The following is a 20,906-nucleotide window of genomic DNA, read 5'->3' as shown; positions in this document are numbered from 1 at the left end:
AGAATTTAACTAAATTTTAATGTGTTTATTATGTTGTCATTTACTTTATATAAGATTTTGCCATATCATATTTTTAGGAAAAGAACATACAATAAAATAATATTAGACATCAATTTATATTTAGTTAATTGACTTATATGCACGCTATGCATGCGCTAGTTTTAAGACTTGTTATTCTATTGTATGTACTTCATCTGTATTCCGTACTATAGTTATGATTACACTTAAAATGTGAAAGATTAATAGTTAGATGAATCTAGATATATTAATTTGCTAATGTAAAAAGCTAATAAACAGTGATTTTTAATATTAATTTTTTGTGAATGACTTTGAACAATAAGAATAGACATAATGAGTTGATTGGACTAAATTAAAGAGTATCAAAAGTAGTGAGTGTTTCAAACTTTTGAGGTAGGCGTCATGTATACCATCATCTCTTATTAAAAAAAGGTCGATTATTTTGTCCATTTAATATTTGGTTAAAATATTTGGTGGATACACTAGTGGTAGTGCATCTATCACAAGGTATCTAATGCGGTTTGACCCAAATCACATCAGTTAAATATATCTATTGCGGTTGTGGCCCAAAACCACATCTGGTTTTCGTTCCACATTTTCGAACCCGGTCTTATTTCCTTATTTGGCTCAAAAATACCATAAAACCCTAATTTCTCCCCAACCTTCATTTCCTCTCACCCCCAACCCTCATTTCCTCTCACCCTAACCCGCAGTTTCTTTCTCTTCTATCTCCTCTCACCCCCTCAGATCCTCGTGTTGAGATCCTCTAGAGTTTCAAAATAACACGGTAGAGTTCGTTAAATATCAGTCGTTGATTAAGAATTCAAAGGCTTGTATTTTCTTTCCCAAAAATCCCCCTATCTTTCCCCCCGAATATCCTGCCTATATATTTTCCTTTTCCACTAATCATGAGCCCTTGAATTTATAATATATGGTCGGGATTCAACTCTACTTTGTAGAGTTTTTATCAAACTCTAGAGGATCCGGACCCCAGATCCTCAACCCTAATTCCCTCTAATTCGTCGTTTCTCTCTCTTCTCTAAATTCCTCAATCCTCTATTTTCTCACCCGCTCAGATCCCCAACCCCAAATTCGTCGTCTTCATCTTTCATCAGTCGTTCGTCTTCATCAGTCCCAAATTCGCCATAAATCTCTTGATTGTGAAGAAGCGAAGCGAAAATGAAGATGCGAAGAGGAAACCGTCGCCATCTTCTAGGTTTTTCAAATTTTAGGGTTCGAATTTTTTTATATAATTAGTCTCAAATCTAGGTTATCTTTTTAGTTTTCTTTTTGTAAATCTAGATTTCGTCTTTTTCAATTAGTTTTTTGTAATTCTTTTTGAAATTTTAGGGTTCGTAATTTTTGTTTTTTTTTATAATTAGTTTCCGTTTTATTTTCGATTGTAGTTTCCTTTTTGTAAATCTAGGTTTCGTCTTAGTTTTTAGTAATTTCTTTTGCCGCAATGTATTTTATTTCTTCCTTTTTATTTTGTTATCTGTAAAAGATTTGTTGTAATATATTATATCTTAATTTTTGTTTGTTCAATTGTTCTTTCCAATGTTGATTTCGTTCTAAATTCGTGCAATATAATGTTATTTCGTTGTTGTTGATATGTCATTGTTGCTGTTGATATGTCGTTGTTTAGTGCGGTCATGTTCAAAATCGCATCAATATCTAATGAATTTGATGCGGTTTTGGACCGGATCAGTATATACACATTACAGCTGCGAGCCCACCTTAATTATGCGGACCAAAATCGCGTCAATAAGTCCAATTTTGACAGCATCAGATGTATTTTTTTTCCACTAGTTATATAGCATTTTTGACTTGTTTAGAATGACAAGTTCAAATTAAAAAGGGTTCTTAAATTATTTTCTTTCATAATTTTTTTTCCTTCCAATAAATCATTAAGGGTGATTTAGTATTTTTAAAGGGGGGACCCCATCTCCCTCCTCCATTCCTTATGTTAGACATAATGAGTTGGTTGAACTAAATTAAAGAGTACCAAAGATAGTGAGTATTTCAAACTTTTTAGGTATATATATGTCATGTATATCATCGTCTCTTATTAAAAAAAGGTCAAATATTTTGTCCATTTAATTTTTGATTAAAATATTTGATGCATATACCATTTTTAACTTGTTTAGAATGACAAGTTGAAATGAGAAAGAGTTCTTAAATTGTTTTCATTCATAATTTTTTCCACTTCATCAAATCATTAAGGATAATTTACCATTTTCAAAGAAGAACATCGTTTTCCTCCCTCCGTCATTTATGTAATAGAGATAATTAAATTAATAGTATCCGAAAGTATTTTAGAATATATTATAGTACTTTATTTCCCCATAAAAACTTCCGCCAGATATAGTTTTTGTTTTAATTAATGAGATAGACTATTTTTCTTTAGATAATTGGAACAAGAACAACCATTGGCCAAAGAATAATATGCACTTTATCGTGCACCCACAACCTACGCAATCGACACGGAAAGGGAACTATACGATACGCAACTAAGAAATTGGGTAATAAAAAAGACCACAAACTCAAGTATAAATAGTTGTACCAAATAGGATACTAGGACAGCATTTAGAGTCCAAACATCAAAGTGCAAACACAAAAAACAAAAAGGAGCTGAGGAAGTTATATTCCTAAATTGGTAATGGCTTCTAGATATGAAGTAGAGGTAACATTATCCAGCGCCAAAGATCTCAAGAACATCAACTGGCGTTACGGCCCTATAAGGCCGTATGTCATAGTATGGATCAATCCTGATCGCAAAGTAACGAGTCGGACTGATGATGAGGGGGACACATCTCCACAGTGGAACCAAACACTGATGGTTCCCCTCGACCGTCCCATCGAGGAGGCCACGCTATGCATAGACGTCGTCCACCACGCCTCAGCCGAGGAGGACATCAAACCCTTAATAGGCTCAACGAAGGTTGAACTCCGCGATATTGTAGATGATGTGGGCATTGGGGCCTTAGCCACGCGCAATCTCAAGCTCAAGCGTCCCTCTGGTAGGCCTCATGGAAAGCTTGAGCTTGAGATCACGGTACGCAATCCCCAATACCATAGCTCAAACATGTACCCCGCTCCACAACCAGTTGAATACCGTGCGGCTGCCGCACCACATGATGCGGCACCCCCGAGTGGATACCCATATAATTCGGGGTACGGGCAACCTACCTACGAGTATGGTCAGCCTACGAGGTACGGGTACGAGTACGAGCACGAGCAAGGGCGTCCCGTAGAAGAAAAGAAGAAGAGTGGGTTTGGAGGGATGGGGACTGGACTGGCTATAGGTGCTGCCGCAGGGTTAGTGGGTGGTATAGCTTTAGCTGAAGGGTATGATGCGCTAGAGGATCATATTGTGGATGAGGCTGCTGAACAAGTAGAGGATGATCTTGGTGGGGATGACGATGACTATTAAAGTGATGGTGATTGGCTTGGTTTATTAATTAACTTGTCATCTTTATTTCATCGTTTGCTGCATGCATCTGGTCTTTCATTAGTATATTTTTGTTTGTTTAATCTTAGATGTTGAAATGCACTTTATTGTAATGTGTATTGTGATCTTTACAAATTTAAATAAAGTTGACTTTAAAGCAGCGTGGATGCCTCTGTTGATTCTTTTAATCTTTTGCTTTAGCTTTTTTGGAGTTTTCCTATATGTGAATTGTGATTGGATTATACTGCATCCGTTTAGAAATAGTTGTACAGTTTATATAGTACTCCCTCCGTCTTATAATATAGTGATTGTTTCTTTTTTACACGGTCTTTAAGACGTAACTTTGACCTTTAATATCTTCAATTTCGTATTAATAAAAAATATAAAAAGTTAATATTATGAAACTACATATTAAGACGAATCTAACAATATCCCACATGAATATGTTTTTTTTATATATACAAATGAGAATATTCGGTCAAAGATTTTAAAGTTTGACCCACTGAAAATGAAGTAGGCACTATATTATGGGACCGAGGGAGCATTTTTTATTCACATGTTACATTTTGATTTTTTTGGTGATCTATATTGTAGAAAAAATATAGTTATGTAATATCTTGTTAGATGCGGCTCAACATATTTTTTTTAATATCAACTTTTTATAATTTTTACTTATTGATAATCAAATATATTAATGGTTGAAAACATACATTGACAAGCGTCAAAACATGAAATGGTGCAACATATTTTTTTTAATATCAACTTTAGGAATAAACGGAGGAAGTAGATAGGTAGCGCAATATAACTCCTATATTTTTATTATTAACATTTTTTTATATTTTCTCCGTCTTTTTACATGTTACACTTTTAAAATCACATGGTGTTAGTCAATTTTTGGAGAGTAGAGAGATAGAGAGAAAGAAAACAAAAGAATCCCATGTGAACATGTGATAGGAGATAGATAAAGAAAGATTATTACCCAAAATAAAAGTGTAACATCTAATTTGAAACTTTATAAAATAGAAAGTGTAACATGTAAAAGAAAATAAATGAAGTATGAGAATATCTTAGGGGAATGTTAAACGTCGCACCAAAATGACTTAAAATAACCCCAACTCCATTTTAATAGATATTTTACCCCTTTTTTTTCCACCACACACCACCCCGCCACCACCTGCCACCACCGTCATCACCTACCTCTCCGCTGCTATCCGCCACCACCCACCTCGTAAAAAACCCAAAAAATTTGGGTACATGTCACCGAACTCCTCGTGTCCATTTCCTCATCCATTTCCTCAGCCATTTCAACCTTGCTAAGTCTCATATACCCAATCATCAATGCAGTTTGGGCAACCACACTATTAAACTGATTCATCCTCAACAATCTCATAGTTGAATCTAAATCCAACACCCACCTCATAAAGCCTCCGAAATTTTTTTGGGTACCATTGGGTGAACGTCCGGGTTGGACGTTCTACACATGGCTTGAACGTCTGGCCAATACATTTGGGCCATGGGTGGAACGTGCAGCCGGGACGTTCGCCCAACGATAATCCCTGCGCAAAAAAGAGAAGAAGCCATCCGGCCATGGGTGAGAGACGAGGACTTTGAAGTTGTATTTGCAATTTGGATTGTAGATGGTGGTGTGAGCTTCCTTGGTGGTGTAGCAAAGAAGAAGCAATTTGATCGTCGATGGTGGTGAGCTTCATTGGTGGGAAGACTTTGAGGTGAAATATGCAATTTCGTTGGGGGTGGGGGGCTATTGGTAGGGGTGGGAGAGGGTGGGCGCTGGTGGTGGGTGGCTGGGAGGTGAAGTGAGGTGGCTGGTGGTTTAGGGAAAAAGCAAGAAAATGATATAAATGTAAGTTCAACCTTTTTTGGGTGATATTAAGTAATTTGGGGCCGACGAATAGAAGTTCAGAATGTCCTACTAGCTAGCTAGTGTTAGGTAGCGACCGACTTGCTCACTCTTTTATTTAGTTCTAAATTTTTTCCGGGTCTTTAATAATTCAAAGTTCCAAAACTTGTTTCAACAGTCAAACTGAACTTAAATTGTTTAGTAGTAGTTTTTTGAAAGGATTTTGTTGTAAAAGGTAGTTTTATAGTAATTTTTGGAAAACAACTCTTATAAAAGTAGTTTTTTGAAATTTTTCCTAACATAAAATATCAACACTTGTGAGGTTAGCTTAAAAGCTTCTTATTATATTAAACTAGATTTGAGCCTGTGGGATGTATAGTTGTGTATGTGTAAATATTTTGTATTAATAAACTTATATATGTCAAATTATTGTACAATATCTCTATTACTGTATATATTAGTAAGATATACGGAGAAATTACTTACGTGTGTGGTACCCACAATAATCGTAAATACGCGTAATACTTCAATATGAGTTTTATTTTAAAGCATGTTTCGAGATGAGTTTAATGTTATATAGAAAAAGTACATGTTCTTGAGCTATATAGCTAAAGTCATGATTAATTTATATTTGTGGGACGCAAAATTTTTAGTTAATATGGTAAAGTTAGAGACTAATAGTTAATGAGAACAAATAATAAACTTAAAATCATAGACAATCTATAAAATTTTAGAAAACAAATAATAAGAGATGATAAAGTAATATATAAAGCAAAAACAACACTCTCACTACTCATCCTTGATTTGTGTATTCATGAGAAATGGTGTATGTATTGTGAAACGGAGAAAGTAAACCTTAGTTCAAAATTTTTAGCTATAACAAAAAAAACACAAGGGTGTAAATGCGTTAATTTTTTTAAAGGAGACGAGAATTTTCATTTTAAAAACAGTCAACATTTCCATATATATTTTTTAAAAAGTAACGAATTTTGAGTATTCGCTGCATATATATTTAAATTATAAACAAGAAATTAGACAAGAGAAAGAATTATATAAGAAAGCAAATAAGAGAAAATAAATGAAAGAAAAAATGGAAGAAGGAAAAAGGAAAGGAATCAAAGTATCCCGGAAAAAGACAAGACAATATGAAAACAAAAGGAAAAACAATAGAACAAAAACTGGAGAGATAGATATTGGGAGTCGAACCTGCTACTATTATAGTAATTATACTAGACATGTATTTAAAGTGGACATGAACTACCACTCTACTGCAGCCTGCAGCAAGCTCCTCAAAACATTGTTGCAAATTTTTCGTATCTACTATTTTTTTAATAAGGTAAGAAGAAAGAAGGCTAGGAGACCCTCTGCTCGAGGGGAGCTCCTACCTTATCAGTTACAAGAATATGATGGAGCGCAGATGAAATACAATTGTCAAGACGTCAATAGAGAAATGACTATCTACTAAATTACCAACATTAGCTACCCGATCCGTTGTCCTGTTAGCTTCCCGGAAGACATGACGTATATCCCATAACTGAAATCCTTTTAGAAGGTGCTTGATGTCGCGGATGGTGTGTGAGACCTACTAGGGGGGTGACCAGGAACCCTTGACTGCATTGATGACCATAAGATTATCGCCCTCAATTTAAATGTGTAGAATCTGATTTTGGAGGGCAAGGAGGACACCCTGGTGAAGGGCGCTAGCTTCGGCAATGAAGACCGAGGAAGAGTCGAGATTAATTGTTGAGGCTGTGATGAGGTCGCCCTCAATCCCGGATACTAATGCTGCTGCTGCAGAGTTGGCATGCACCGAACCGTCAAAGTTGAGTTTGAAAGATTGTGGAGGGGGAGCCTCCTAGGCTACGAGAATGGTGTGGGTTCAACTTAAATAAGTAAACTCATAGTGGATACACCTCTGTCTTAAACGAATATAATGAGTTATCATTGGATGTTTTGCATGCACATAAAAATAGCTAGTTGACGTTACCAAATATTACTATGAAAAAATTATCGTTGCATGCACTGCGTGTTTAAAAAACTAGTCTCTACTATGAGAATGCCAGAGAAGGCTCACTTTTTTTTTACGGTAGTTCTGAGAGAAGGCCAGGTAAGGTCCACGAAATGAACCAAAAGCCCAACAATTTCGGGTCAGAGCTCTTTGTGTAAGCATCTTTTGTTTGAAAGCAAGCCCAAACAATATGTCTGTGTAAGCATCAATTTTCCCTTCCTCCCCATCTTCAAAACCCTAAACCCTAAAAATCTCTTATTTATCCCAATTTCTTCCTCATTGTAGTCAGTCTCTTAAACTTCTAAAACCCTAATTTCATCTCCATTTCTCTCTCCTCTCAGTAGCAAATGGCGCCCCCAGGAAGAGGTAAATCATCCAATCAATCCTTCTCTTGCCCTTAATATTACTATTATTACAATTTCACACCTTTTTTTTTGGTTATATTTTGGTTAAAATCGAAGTTAATTTTCTTGGTTTAATGGTGCATTTATTTCAGGAGGTAGAGGCGGTTTTGGCGGCGGTTTTGGAGGACGTGGCGGAGGAAGAGATGGCGGAGGTAGAGGCCGAGGTGGCGGCGGAAGAGGACTCGGGGCACGTGGCGGCATAATGAAACCCCGAGGTGGTGGTCGTGGTGCTGGTGGTGGTCGCGGCAGAGGTGGTGGTGGTCGCGGCGGAGGTGGCGGAAGAGGTGGTTTTAAAGGTGGCGCAAAAGTAATAGTTGAGCCACACAGACATAAGGGTGTGTTTATCGCAAAGGGCAAAGAAGATGCTCTTGTTACTAAGAATTTGGTTCCTGGTGAATCTGTTTACAATGAGAAGAGAATATCTGTTCAGGTAATTCTCATTTAAAGTGATTATCTTTTTTATTTCTCAAATATGTCATCTTTTTACCCTAATTAGTAATTAGTTGTAATATGCATATGAGTTAAGGTGTAAAATGAGTTATTTACTTTTTTTTTGTTAGTGTTATCTGTGTGATTCAATTTATTGTTGGGTATTAATGTAAATGGTTGTTTAAAGCGTTTTTTTCTTTGATTTTAGCAAGAAGATGCAACAAAGATTGAATACAGAGTGTGGAACCCCTTTAGATCAAAGTTGGCAGCTGCCATTCTGGGTGGTGTTGACAATATCTGGATTGTAAGTAACTTTTTTTTTGCTTGAGTTTGTAAATAGGTTATTTTCAATGTGGGTGTTTTATATATTGTTTTATTGACACTACTTTTGTTTGCAGCAACCAGGTGCCAGGGTTTTGTATCTTGGTGCTGCTTCTGGTACTACTGTATCACATGTTTCAGATCTTGTTGGCCCTGTAAGTTCCACGTTGAATCTGTAAGATGATTTAGCATTATGTTATGTGCACATAATGAGTTAGGTTTGATCAAAATGTTCGTTTGACAGGAGGGTGTTGTTTACGCCGTCGAATTTTCACACAGGAGTGGTAGGGATTTAGTTAACATGGCTAAGAAAAGAACTAATGTTATCCCCATCATTGAAGATGCTAGGCATCCAGCCAAGTACAGGATGCTGGTTGGCATGGTTGATGTAATCTTTTCTGATGTTGCTCAGCCTGATCAGGTCATTCATCTTCTTTCATTGATTTTGTGAATTTATAGTGGTGAATTTGGAATTCTATTGTTGATATACTTCCTATCTATTCTTGTTCTTTCATAGCTGTTTATTCCTTTTCGTACCACGCACTTCTTTATCTTTCTTATCGATTTGGAGTTAACTTTGCTTTCTTGTTGGACTTTGTTCCAATTATATGAGTTGGAACTGCTACTGATGAATAGAATTCTTAGCTCGCTGACATTCGTGACATGACCTTAAGACACATATGGTATTTCAGTGTTGACTTTTGATGTGCTTATGCATATTGTGTTGGTCTATTTCTATTTATTTCAATTGTCCAACCAAGTTTGTATCTCAAATTTTGACTTTTTGGAAATATGTTTTTCCCCTCAAGCTGTTTCTTCCTCCCAAGTTCTTTTTCTTCTTCAAATCTAGCACATGATGAGCTTATCGGATTCCCCTTCAAGACTTATGGGTGATGTAAACTCCGACTATCTGATGCGCAACAAATATATTTTATGCATAATCTCTTTTAAATTTCTGATTTTACCCTACCAAAATGGTTAAACCTGAGTGTTTGATGAGTTTTATTGGATTCCTCTTCATGACTTACGGGTGATGTAAAATCTGACTATGGTGTGCACAAATTGTTTTCATGCAGAATCTCTTTTATTTCTAGAATTTTCACTAACTCATGAGTTTTTTCAGTTCTTCCTTTTGAAAGTTTTTCATACCTAACTTAAGTATTTGATGAGTTGATCGGATTCCCCTTCACGACTTTTGGGTGATGTAAACTCCGACTATCTGATGCGCAAAAATTGTTTTTATGCATGATATCTTTTATATTTCTAATCTATACCATACTCTTGGATTTTTTGGGTTATTTCTTTTAGAAGTTCTCATGGTTAACTGTTTACCCTATGAGTATTTGACGAGTCTTCAGATTCCCCTTCACGACTTATGGTTTATGTAAACTCTGACTATCTGATACGCAAAGTTGTTATCATGTTTCATCCTATTTTGTAATTATGATTTTCACATTTCGTTCTGAGTGTTTATCATCTAATTATATTCAATGTATATATATATGTGTTTTTGTGTGTGGAACTTGTGGAAGTCTTCCCCTCCTGTAAACCAATGGTGTGAGACCCTCAGATAGGAAGCAGGAGAATGGCATAACCAAATTTTTGGCCACGCCTTTATACCTTTTCTCTGTCCTCTCTTGCCATTTGGAAAATATTTTGATTTTGCATAGCCAAGGAACGTCCAATTTTGCTTGTTTTTTTATAAATCTTATGAGTGCGAATCTTGTTTAGAGATAGGGTTTTGTTGTCCGATATCATTTGATTTATGGCAATGGGTAAAAGTTTTTTTTTTTGGCAATCAAAATTTCGTATATTACCAAAGCAATGTGATTACAAAAGCTAGTCACATGAGTACAAACAGACAACAACCAAACTAAGGGCTAATATCTCCGTGGTGCAGCACTAATCTCTTCCTATCCATATTAGTACATCTAGCAGCAACTTTAAACAAGATCTCTTTTACAACGTAATTAGGATCTTGCTTTACATTACTAAAAACTTGGAATCGCGCTGCTTCCATATTGCATAAACTGCTTCTGAGAAGAGCATCACACATTTTATTTTTAGACTTCCTAGCCATTCTCATAGCATACAACACTTCATCATGGAATTGGCTAACAGTGCGTTACACATTCAGTCCCTAACCACATAAGTGCAAATTTTAGCAGCATAATTACACTCAAAGAAGAGATGCTGCACAGATTTCGGAGCAATTGAACACAAACAGCAAATGCACCAAATACCCCAAGAGTGCAACTTGTCCACAGTTGCCAACCTATTATGGAGGGCCAACCAAAGAATAAACCTGCTTCTAGGTTAGGCATGGTTGTTATAAAGCAGTCTTTTCCAATCTTTCTTCTCAAATACCCCCAAGAGCTGCTTATAAAATCTCTTAATGACAAGCACTCTTGACCAGGACAAACACCCTGCGAACCTCCCAAGCCAGTCACCATTTCTCTGTTCTGAATGATCTTCCTTAGTAGCCAGGAACAATTATTCCAAGCTACAGGAGCTTTCCTCCCTTCCTCAGGATTGCCTGACCACAAGAACCTCCTACATACACTCTCCACTGTTTTAAACAACTTCTTGGAAAGTGGAAATATGTGTGCCCAGTAGTTTTGCATACTACTAAAGACACTTCTAACAAGCTTCTTTGAGCATAAGATAACAAAAGATCCACCCAATATTGTGCTCTACTTGTGACTTTTTACACCAAAGGCTTACTTTGAGCATAAGTAAGCTTCTTAGAAGTAAGAGGTACTTCTAAGTATGTACATGGTAGCTCACTAATAGGCATATGCACAACATTAGCTAACTCAGTAGCAACATCAGCCTGAAACCCACTAAGATAGATATTAGTGTCCACTGTCTAGCAGTTCCTTTTTATTACTATTTTTTACCCTTTCATATGAAGCCTGAAGAGGAATTCAGGTAGCTCTATTACCTCCATGGGCTTTCTCTGTTGAGTTTTAGTGCATACTGAATAATTGAGTTCCTTTCCACTCTGGTCGTCAAAAAGCGACTAAAAGAAACAGGCGTATGTTGTTTCCTCACGAACAGTGGTTTATCTTCATCGAAGCATGGAGCCAGTTGTTACCTTGCAAGACAATGGTTTATCTTCTCTTGTTGACTACATATGGTGGAAAATATTCATTCTAATCAGGAGGGGAAAAGGGCGGGGGGGTTCTGTTTGGTAAGTTAGGTTCTTTTAATCTATGTTTTCCTATAGAATGTCGCCAATTACATGGTAATATTAATTTTTTGTTCTTCAAAACTATCAGTCTATGTTGCTTGTGCTTATGACAATCTGTTTTTATGCTTACAGGCTAGAATTATGGCACTCAATGCCTCATATTTCTTAAAAGCAGGAGGTCACTTTGTTATATCAATTAAGGTTAGCTCTTGATTCTCATGTCTTGAAGAATTGGGTGATTTTTACTAATTTTTGCTTGTAATTTATGTGCTGAATTCGGCTTCTAATTTTCAGGCCAATTGCATTGATTCAACAAGTCCTGCTGAGGCAGTATTTGCTGCAGAAGTGAAGAAGCTACAGCAAGAACAATTCAAGCCGATGGAGCAGGTCACTCTTGAGCCATTTGAGCGTGACCATGCTTGTGTTGTGGGCGCTTACCGTGTGCCCAAGAAGCAGAAGAATGCTGAGAAGTAGGACACTGTACTTTTATCATAAATTCTAGTATAGGTTGCGACTGTGGTCAACTTATTGTATAAGTTAGTTTTACCCATTAATCATGTGAGATACGATGTTAGAAGTGTTTTTTTGGATGTAGAATTTTTCATATGCTAGTATTGTTTTCTTTGTCCTCCCATGGTTTTTGAATGTATCACTTGTTATGATGATTTGTTTGCAGTTGAATATCTCCAGCGAAACTAAACCAGGAATGAAGCTTCTGGTGGTTTATTAATTCACAGAGGTGATCTCAGTTTCTATTAAAATTTGTCATAGTATTTTCTTGAAAACTGGATGAATATAATTTTTCTCCCATTTTAAATGTTATTTTTGGTGTTAAATTAGTCCAACTTGGCCTCCATCTTAGTTTGATCCATTTATTGTAAATTGTAATAGCTTCAAAATACTAGAAATCATGGTGTAGCACAACGTACAAGAACACCTAAAAAAAAAAGGGGTTGATTAGAAAACAGATGGGTGTAATACCTTTGATTAAAAAGTATGCCATACAAACATACTAACATAGTCTCTACAAGACTAAATTAAGTTCAGCGAAGCCTCAATGTCTTTGAATCTGTTAGTAAAGAAATCACATTTGTAAACATGAGAGAGAAAGAGGAGAGAGGATGCTCTTCTCCTGTCCCACCCGATACACAACCACATACTTCTTCCCCCACCACCCTCAAGGCCAAAAGTGAGAAGCCATGTCAGAGCCTCCCGAAGCAAAACCCCGGAGTCCAAGCAGATGCCTGTGATATCGGTCGGCCGTCGTCGGTGTTTCAGCCTCCCTCCCCACCCCCACCCCCTTCCCCCACCCCGAAAAAATCGTTCAAGGAAATAGCATGCTCCTTCGAGATTGTTCCCCATGAAATCTTAGAGGTTGTGCCGGTGCAAAGGATGAAGGTCCCTTTTGCGGAGGTCAAACCCCAACATTGTCATGGTGATGATGTCTTCATTCCGATTTCCGAAAAGTATTACCGTGACCTTGTCGAGCCTTGGAAGGATGCTATAATATGTAAGGTTGTAGGAAAGTCATTCTCCCATGACTTCCTAAAGAAGGAGTTACAGAAGGTGTGGAAATGGAAGACTAGTGTTAATCTTACTTCTTTGGGGAAAGGGTTCTATAGCTTAAATTGTGGTTCAGCTCATGAAAAAGCAAGATTACTTGCAGAAGGACCTTGGTTTGTTATGGGGTCCCTCTTATGGGTTCAATCATGGCAGGCGGGGTTCAAGCCGTCGAGTGCCACCATTTCCCATTACCCCATATGGATTAGCTTGCCGGAACTCCCTATCGAATTTTTTTGTAAGGATATATTGCAATCCATAGGAAATGCTCTTGGTAGCACTGTAAAAATAGATGCCCACTCACTGGAAGGAGATAGAAAAAGATTTGCATCAGTGTGTGTATTGATGCGTAAATCCTCATGTGTTCCGGGTCGGTTTGGGTTGGAGAGACGTGCCAGGACCTCGTTTATTCGGAGTCCCCATGGCTATGTCATAAATGTAGGATGGTGGGCCACAATGTAAAAGGTTGTCCGGAGATGCAACCGGAAGCTACGTCGGTGCCGGAAAATACTAGTGTGGTTGAAGGTTTTAACCAAACAACAGAAAAGCTCCATGACCATGCATGGATGGACGTGAAAGAAAGGAAGCTACAAAAAAGGAAAGTTGACTTGGATAAAAGAAAGGTAGGTAGGGCCATTTCAAAGTCTAGATGGACACCTAGGAAAGAGAGGGGAAAGGTGAATGATGATGAGAGAGAAAAAGGAAGCATGGATGGGACTAACCCCATTACTTACACGCATACTCCCAATGTGGAGGGAGATTTGAAAAATCTTCCAAAAAATGGGAACCAATTCGCGGCGCTGCAGGAAGAAAATCCTACCCTCCCTGCCATGGCTTCGAAAAATGGGCTGCAGAAAGATTTTGCTGGAAAAATTCAAGCTCAGGTCCAATCGGACCTCCCTCCTTCCCCAGATAAGTGTACCAAATTCCAGCTGATATCCATTAATTCTTCTACTATCCCCTCCCCCCCTCATACTTCCTATAAATATAACTCCCATCTTCACACTTCATCCACAAAAAAGAAACACCCACTGCATAGTTTTTCTCCAGTAAAGGAAAGAGAAAAAATTAATAACCTCTCTCCCTCTCAAAATGTGGCATCCCTGCGATCCCTCGTTTCTCGACCTGTCCGGATCACGGTCCCCACCCCCGCCTTTGTCGCCACCCGACTCACCCCCAGAACCCCGGGTCATGCAGACCTGCCCCCACAACCCGATACTCTTTGCACGCCCAGTTCGCCCGCTCAAAGCGGAGCTCATGCTAGACGATGTGGAGTATTATCTCCCCGACAGTCTGGAGGAACCCACCGACTTCCACACGGAGCTAACCTTCAAAGAGGTGAAAGCTCTAATTGCCAACCCGGCACTAAACCCAGAGTTAGCAGATCACCTGATAATGTACTCAAACTCCGAGTTCCGTCCAGCTCATGTCCCTCAAGTTCTAGATGCAGATCACCTTCCCCAAACAATGAAAATATTTCTGAAGTGGTTTCTAGAGAAAGAGGTAGAAGTAGAGAGCGAAGAAAGAGCTATGTTGGCAAGCTTGGGACCATGGGTCGATCCAATACCCCTCCTACCTATGATACACACATTCATAATGGTCAAAGTGAGGGATGTGCGCATGATTGCAAAGAGCAACTCCAATGCCTTGCTACTTGCAAGACTACACCTTCCGATGAAACAGTTGGGGATCACAATAACATGGGCCGTGGGAAAAGGGCCAAGAAGCCCTCGAGAAGCCGAAGTGATTCTATGGCCACACAGGAAAACATGGACATGCCCGCAAACCGGAGCCGAAGTAGACCCGTGGGTGGCAGGAAAAGAGGGAATCTTAAAGATGCTCCTTAAAAAAACCCCCCTAAGAAAAGGAATGACAGTGCTCTTCTGGAATGTGCAAGGGTTGGCTAGACCTTCCTTTAAACCGAATTTTAGGCTTCTTATGCATCACCATTACCCGTCACTGGTAATTCTTACGGAAACCTGGGTGGGGCGTGAGAAGACTGAAGCTATTATTGCTGACTTGGGTTTCGACTCTTGGCATCTGCTTGAACCTGATGGCTTTGTGGGTGGCATCCTCCTGTTATGGAAATCGCACATCCTGGATTTTCATGTTATAGGAGAAGGTGCCCAGGGAGTCTATGGCGTGGTCGAGGTACGTTCTTCAAACACTTCCTTTGTGCTTACTTCAATTTATGCTAGTCCGAAATTTCATGTTAGACAAAACTTATGGCATGCTTTAGAGAGTTTTGCTCAGAATCTAGGTAAACCTTGGTTAGTTATAGGGGATTTTAATGATGTTGTCAACCAGAGTGAAAAACTGGGAGGTAGGCCTGTTTCTAGGAGAAGAGCAGATTTATTTACTTCCACTATGGATAATTGCCAGCTTGTTGACTTAGGGTTTAATGGCCCCAAGTTTACGTGGACTAATAAAAGAAAGTCAAAACCGATCTTCGAGAGACTCGATAAAGGATGGGCAAATACTGAGTGGATTCATTTATACCCTAATGCGAACCTATGGCATCTACCGAGAATCACCTCTGACCACTGCCCTATTTTACTAAATTTCGAAAATGAGCCCTTTGTCCAAGGGGATAAGCCGTTTAGGTTTGAGCCTATGTGGCTCCTTGATAGTAGGTTTAGAGAAGGGGCACTCTATGAGTGGCCGCATCCGTGTGTTTCAATCCAGGATAGCCTTAACACGTTTAAGGAGACTCTCTTAGAATGGAATCATGCAACGTTTGGGAATATCTAGCGTAGAAAGCGTCACCTTTTAGCTAGGCTAAAGGGTACCCAGATATATCTCCAGTCTCACCCTATGTCTGCCTTTCACCAGGACCTAGAATCTAATCTCCAGAGTGACTTGATCCAGACCTTAGATCAGGAAGAGCTCCTCTGGAAAACAAAGAGCCGTATGGATAGGGTGGGAGAGGGGGATAGGAACACGGGGTTTTTTCACAAAAGTGTAATCATTAAACGGAATGCATCTAGGATCAATAGGTTGCGGGATAACGTCGGGAATGAGATCACTGATCAGAGGGGCATCCATGACCTAATTCTAGCCTTTTACCAGGACCTGTATATACAGAGAAATTAGCCTGCGTATGGAATCAGAGTGAGGGGGCCAGTATGACGAGTAATGTAGGGTGTGTTCCACCCTCTCTAGAAATTAAGACTGCCCTACTAAGTATGAAACCCCTTAAGGCCCCTGGCCCGGATGGTTTTCACCCAATTTTCTTTCAAAAATCATGGGATATTGTAGGAAATGATGTGTGCAGAGATATTAAAGAGTGGTTTAGGCAGAGTCGGGTTCCGGAAGATCTTTGTCAGGCGTTGATATGCCTTATCCCCAAACAGAATTTCCCGGATACTGTCAAACAGTTCCGGCCTATAAGCCTGTGCAATACTCTGTATAAGCTGGTTACAAAGATTCTGGTCAACCGACTCAAACCCTTGATTCCATCCTGGATTTCTCATAATCAGAATAGTTTCATTAAGGGTAGGGGTCCTGACGTTAATCTTGTGGTAGCCTCTGAAGTGTTACATTCCATGAATAAAAAGAAAGGCAAATGGGGTTGGTTCGCGCTAAACATCGACCTAGAAAAGGCTTATGATCGTGTTGAGTGGGCTTTCGTTAGGGAGTGTCTCATGAACCTTCGGCTAGACCTTCCTGCTATTGACCTAATTATGAGTTGCATCTCTAATGCCTCTTCTCGTGTCCTAATAAATGGGTGTAAATAAGAGGAGTTCAAACATTCCAGAGGTCTTAGGCAGGGGGACCCCATGTCACCTTATCTGGTTAATATATGTCTTGAAGCGTTGACAGGTAGAATTAATGAAAGTTGCATGATCAAAGACTGGACACCCTTTTGGGTTGGGAGGGGCCGTGTTCCTATTTCCCATCTCCTCTTTGCAGATGACCTCCTCCTTTTTAGGCGGGTGGACGAGGACATTGCATTTGTGGTTCGCACAGTTCTGGAAAGGTTCTGTGAGGACTCGGGCGAAAAAATCAATGAGGCCAAAAGCAAGCTCATTTTCTCCCCTAACACTTCTAGTGAGCACAAGAGACTCTTCATAGAGACTCTTAACATAGAGGAATCAAAGGATTTGGGTGTTTATCTGGGGCTTCCAATCTCTCATAAACGCCCATCCCTTAACCAGGTCCAATTCATTGTAGATAAGGTCAGGAACAGACTAGCAAATTGGAAAACAAAATTTCTATCGAGAACAGGTAGGATGACCCTCATTTCCTCTACCTTGTCAACCATCCCGGCTTACTACATGCAGGCCGCGTCCCTTCCGTCTAGTACCTTGCAGGACCTGGATTCTATTTGTAATAATTTCCTTTGGGGCGAGGAGGGGGGAAAAAAGAAGATTCACCTAGTAAGTAAGGAAACTACCTTTTTGCCAAAAAACCAAGGGGGTCTGGGTATCACATTTCAAAAACTCATGAATAGAGCATACATGGCGAAACTAGGGTGGAAACTAGCGCAGGGCCAACCTAGTCTGGCCCAGAGGTGCATTAGAGCAAAATATATGCACAAAGTTCGAGTGACAAAATTCCAAAATGGGTCTGTCGTGTGGAAAGGTATTGGCCAAGGGTGGGACCTCCTTAGGGACAATAGCTCTTGGAACCTTGGGGACGGTATGAGTATTGACTTCTGGCATGATGATTGGCTTTCAATTGGTCCCTTGCGTGCGAGGGTCCAGGGCCCCCTTACTCCACAAGAAGAGAATAGAAAAGTCCATACTGTTATTAACAGTGGCCAGTGGGACCTCTCTTCCCTCTCCCTCCTGCTCCCAACGTGTCTCAAAAATCGGATACTCACCACAATTCCTCCGGGCCAGGATGCACCCGCCGACCTCCTCGTACCAAACTTTGTTAACCACAAAGGTTTCATGCTTCAGAAGGCCTATAGGGCCCAACTAACCCACCTCCCCTCGGACCCAGATCTATCGTGGATTTGGAAGGGATGTTGTGAACCAAAAGTTAGATTCTTTATGTGGCTTCTTTGGCTTGATCGCATCCCCCACAGGCATCTCCCCTCAATTAGAGGCATGACCCATGACTCCACCTGTCCTAGATGTCAGACCCACCCTGAAAATAGTGAGCATATTATACGGGAGTGTATGAAAAGTAGCGAGGTTTGGGGTTGGCCGGGGATGGCTGCTCAAAATCACAGGGACTTTAGGTGCTGGATTAAGGAAAATATGCAATCTAACAAAACATTCTGGGACCTACCCTGGGGGTCCATCTTCCCCTATATGTGTCATGAAATATGGAAGGATAGAAATGCTTGTGTTTTTAAAAACCAAAACCCTTCGTCCTTTCGAATTGTGTGCTTTAGGGCCAGGGAAAAGGTGAAGGAGTACCTAGCTGCCACAGGTTCAACTACTCTATTTAGGAATCCACTCTTTTTTGACCACTTGAAAGAGTTCTTGATGATTCATGTTGACGCATCTTTTGTTGGGAATATGGAAGTTGCTGGGATTGGGGGGTTATTCGTAGTGGAGATGGTCATTGGGTTTGGGGGTTTGGAAAGAAGACATATGCTAACAATTCTCTTGCAGCGAAAATTCTAGCAATTCTTGAGGCTCTCGTTCTCATTGACAAATACAAGCTCCCGAAGGCCATTATATATTCTGATTGTAATGACGCGATCAACCTTCTCACAGGGGGTCAGTCTGACCTATATTCAAACTTGACTAATATGTGCAGGCAGTGGATCACTAAACGACCGGATCTCCAGATTAAGTATTGTAGCAGGAAGCACAACAATGTGGCGGATCTTCTGGCCAAGGAGTGTAGGAACATGGTTGGTGATAGTATTGTAACTAGGATTTTCCCCAATCCCCCTAGCTACTGTTTGGAACATTTACTTTCGGACTGTAATATTTTCAACTTTATTAGTTAATGAATGAAAATCATGTTTACCAAAAAAAAAAATTTGCCGTTGATTACAAGTTCCAAATGGTGCTAATGCTTCTTCAACATCTTCCAAATGGCTAAGGGACGTTTCCAACCTGTTGTTGATAGTTGATCTGTGTGAGTTAAGCACTTATGCCTTTGGCTAACTCGCGCACTGATGTTAGAGCTTGTGCCTGAAAGATGATCCATTATGTCCTCCTGGCTCCTGTTGCATCATCTGGTCTGATGGGCCAACGACGGGAGCAACTATCTTCAATGGAGTAAGGCTGCCTTCACAAGAAGGCTGAACAGCTTGTGTAGGTGTTAATTCAAGCTGATTTAGGCTGGCATTACTAAATTGCAGCCCATTCATATAAGCCATTCATAAGTGGTCCTTGCACGTATATTTCCATCCTCACACAGTACAGACTGCAGTGCCTTTCTGAGTGCCACAGAATGCTAAGCAGCAAGTGCACCCACCTTAATTGCAGCCCACACACTCGAGGATAGTAATTGAGCCTAAATTTCACTTCATAAGCCAAAAAGTCATATAACATAGTAACATTACTACAATAAACTATCTTCCTGGAAGTGTTATCAACTCAGCCATTTCGTGATATTGAACTTTGGTTCAACAGAAAGTAGTTCAGCAATCTGAAAATTTACCCCTTATCCTAGAATAATGAATTCAAAGTTAAGATGTACTTGAAATTCGGAGGTGAATTCCTGTTACCGTATGATCAGTAGTAAATTTGATTAAGGTAAGTTAGGTTAATGACTGATGTTCACCTGTTTCTATGTTAAATCTTTTAGACTCACACTTTGATAATTGCAACATGAATGAAGAGAATCACACAATCTATGTTCTACCCTCTTAACCCGCATTATTGACAAATCATGCTTGGTAAGAACCAAGTCCGGAAACTGCAGCAGGTCGTGTATAAAAATGATGTACTTGCGTAGATCAAGCGTACTTATCCCAAACTTCATAAATTCTACTCCATATCGCATAAACAGACACTCATGTGATTCGGGGTGACATTTATGAAATTTCGGGTGACGTTTATGACTCTAGGGTGACTAAGCGTATTGTATACGAGTTTTTGTGAGAAAAAGGAGTGGACACGTAACTTTTGCAAATAGTAATTTGGTAATATTGAGTTAAAGAAAATGCAAATATTTGAGATATCTCATGCATAATGGATCAAAGCATTGCTATAATTTGGTAGGCTAAGAAAATGCTGATATGGTGATCAGTGATCAAGCAAAAGGTTTGAATGCCAACATATAAGAATTAGCAAAATAACTTATGGAGATCTGGACGTAAGGTCGGAATAATGATGATTAATTGTGGGTGACAGGTACAATGAGCTCTTGAAATGGAAGTTAACAGATAATTTTGCCTAGGAAGCCATAATGATCGCACTAAATGCAGGCACAGCGTTGTATCTAGCATCACTTTTGCTACTTCAGGTATGCTAATGGCAACAATAATGTTGCTCTTTCTTTTCTAATCCCCCTATTCTATATGAACTCGTTATTCGTATGATCAATATAGTAGTCAATGATTATGCTATCGCAGTTTCATGAAGTTGTAATACCTTTGTACGGTTATCATATATTCATATCCATGTTCAAATTTACCAAAGTGAAAATGGACTGTTTGTGCAAACTTTACAGTAGTGTAGGAACTTGTTGAAGTTGATTTTGTCATGAATGATTGAAGTGTTCATATCTCTTTAAGGTGTTGTATTACTTGT

General features: G+C 39.3%; 2 protein-coding genes and 2 non-coding genes across 4 annotated transcripts; all 4 read left to right on the top strand.

Annotated features, from left to right (window-relative positions):
• Window positions 1–2,581: 2,581 nt before the first annotated feature.
• LOC104888395 (hypothetical protein) lies at window positions 2,582–3,629 on the top strand. The gene has a single exon (XM_010673353.4). The coding sequence runs from the start codon at window positions 2,678–2,680 to the stop codon at window positions 3,449–3,451; it is 774 nt and encodes a 257-aa protein (XP_010671655.2). The 5' UTR covers window positions 2,582–2,677; the 3' UTR covers window positions 3,452–3,629.
• A 3,912-nt stretch (window positions 3,630–7,541) lies between these two features.
• Window positions 7,542–12,347, top strand: LOC104888394 (rRNA 2'-O-methyltransferase fibrillarin 1). The gene is made up of 7 exons (XM_010673352.4): window positions 7,542–7,701; window positions 7,832–8,169; window positions 8,377–8,472; window positions 8,567–8,644; window positions 8,734–8,910; window positions 11,815–11,883; window positions 11,977–12,347. The coding sequence occupies exons 1-7, from the start codon at window positions 7,683–7,685 to the stop codon at window positions 12,154–12,156; spliced, it is 957 nt and encodes a 318-aa protein (XP_010671654.1). The 5' UTR covers window positions 7,542–7,682; the 3' UTR covers window positions 12,157–12,347.
• Window positions 9,337–9,407, top strand: LOC125496182 (small nucleolar RNA snoR60). The gene has a single exon (XR_007272882.1). It is a non-coding gene; the product is annotated as a small nucleolar RNA snoR60 (small nucleolar RNA).
• LOC125496183 (small nucleolar RNA snoR60) lies at window positions 9,646–9,716 on the top strand. Its single transcript, XR_007272883.1, has one exon. It is a non-coding gene; the product is annotated as a small nucleolar RNA snoR60 (small nucleolar RNA).
• Window positions 12,348–20,906: the final 8,559 nt, after the last annotated feature.

Source organism: Beta vulgaris, chromosome 3, assembly GCF_026745355.1.
Source record: "Beta vulgaris subsp. vulgaris cultivar EL10 chromosome 3, EL10.2, whole genome shotgun sequence".
Classification (NCBI taxonomy): Eukaryota; Viridiplantae; Streptophyta; class Magnoliopsida; order Caryophyllales; family Amaranthaceae; genus Beta; species Beta vulgaris.
This window is presented reverse-complemented; position numbering and strand designations above follow the sequence as displayed.

Excerpts from the sequence above, each read along its gene's own strand:
- LOC104888394 (XM_010673352.4), top strand. Across the intron at positions 8,473-8,566 it reads GTGTTGACAATATCTGGATT|CAACCAGGTGCCAGGGTTTT; the intron begins GTAAGTAACTTT and ends TTTTGTTTGCAG. Across the intron at positions 8,645-8,733 it reads TTTCAGATCTTGTTGGCCCT|GAGGGTGTTGTTTACGCCGT; the intron begins GTAAGTTCCACG and ends TTCGTTTGACAG.
- LOC104888395 (XM_010673353.4), top strand. The coding sequence starts at position 2,678 with ATGGCTTCTAGATATGAAGTAGAGGTAACATTATCCAGCGCCAAAGAT.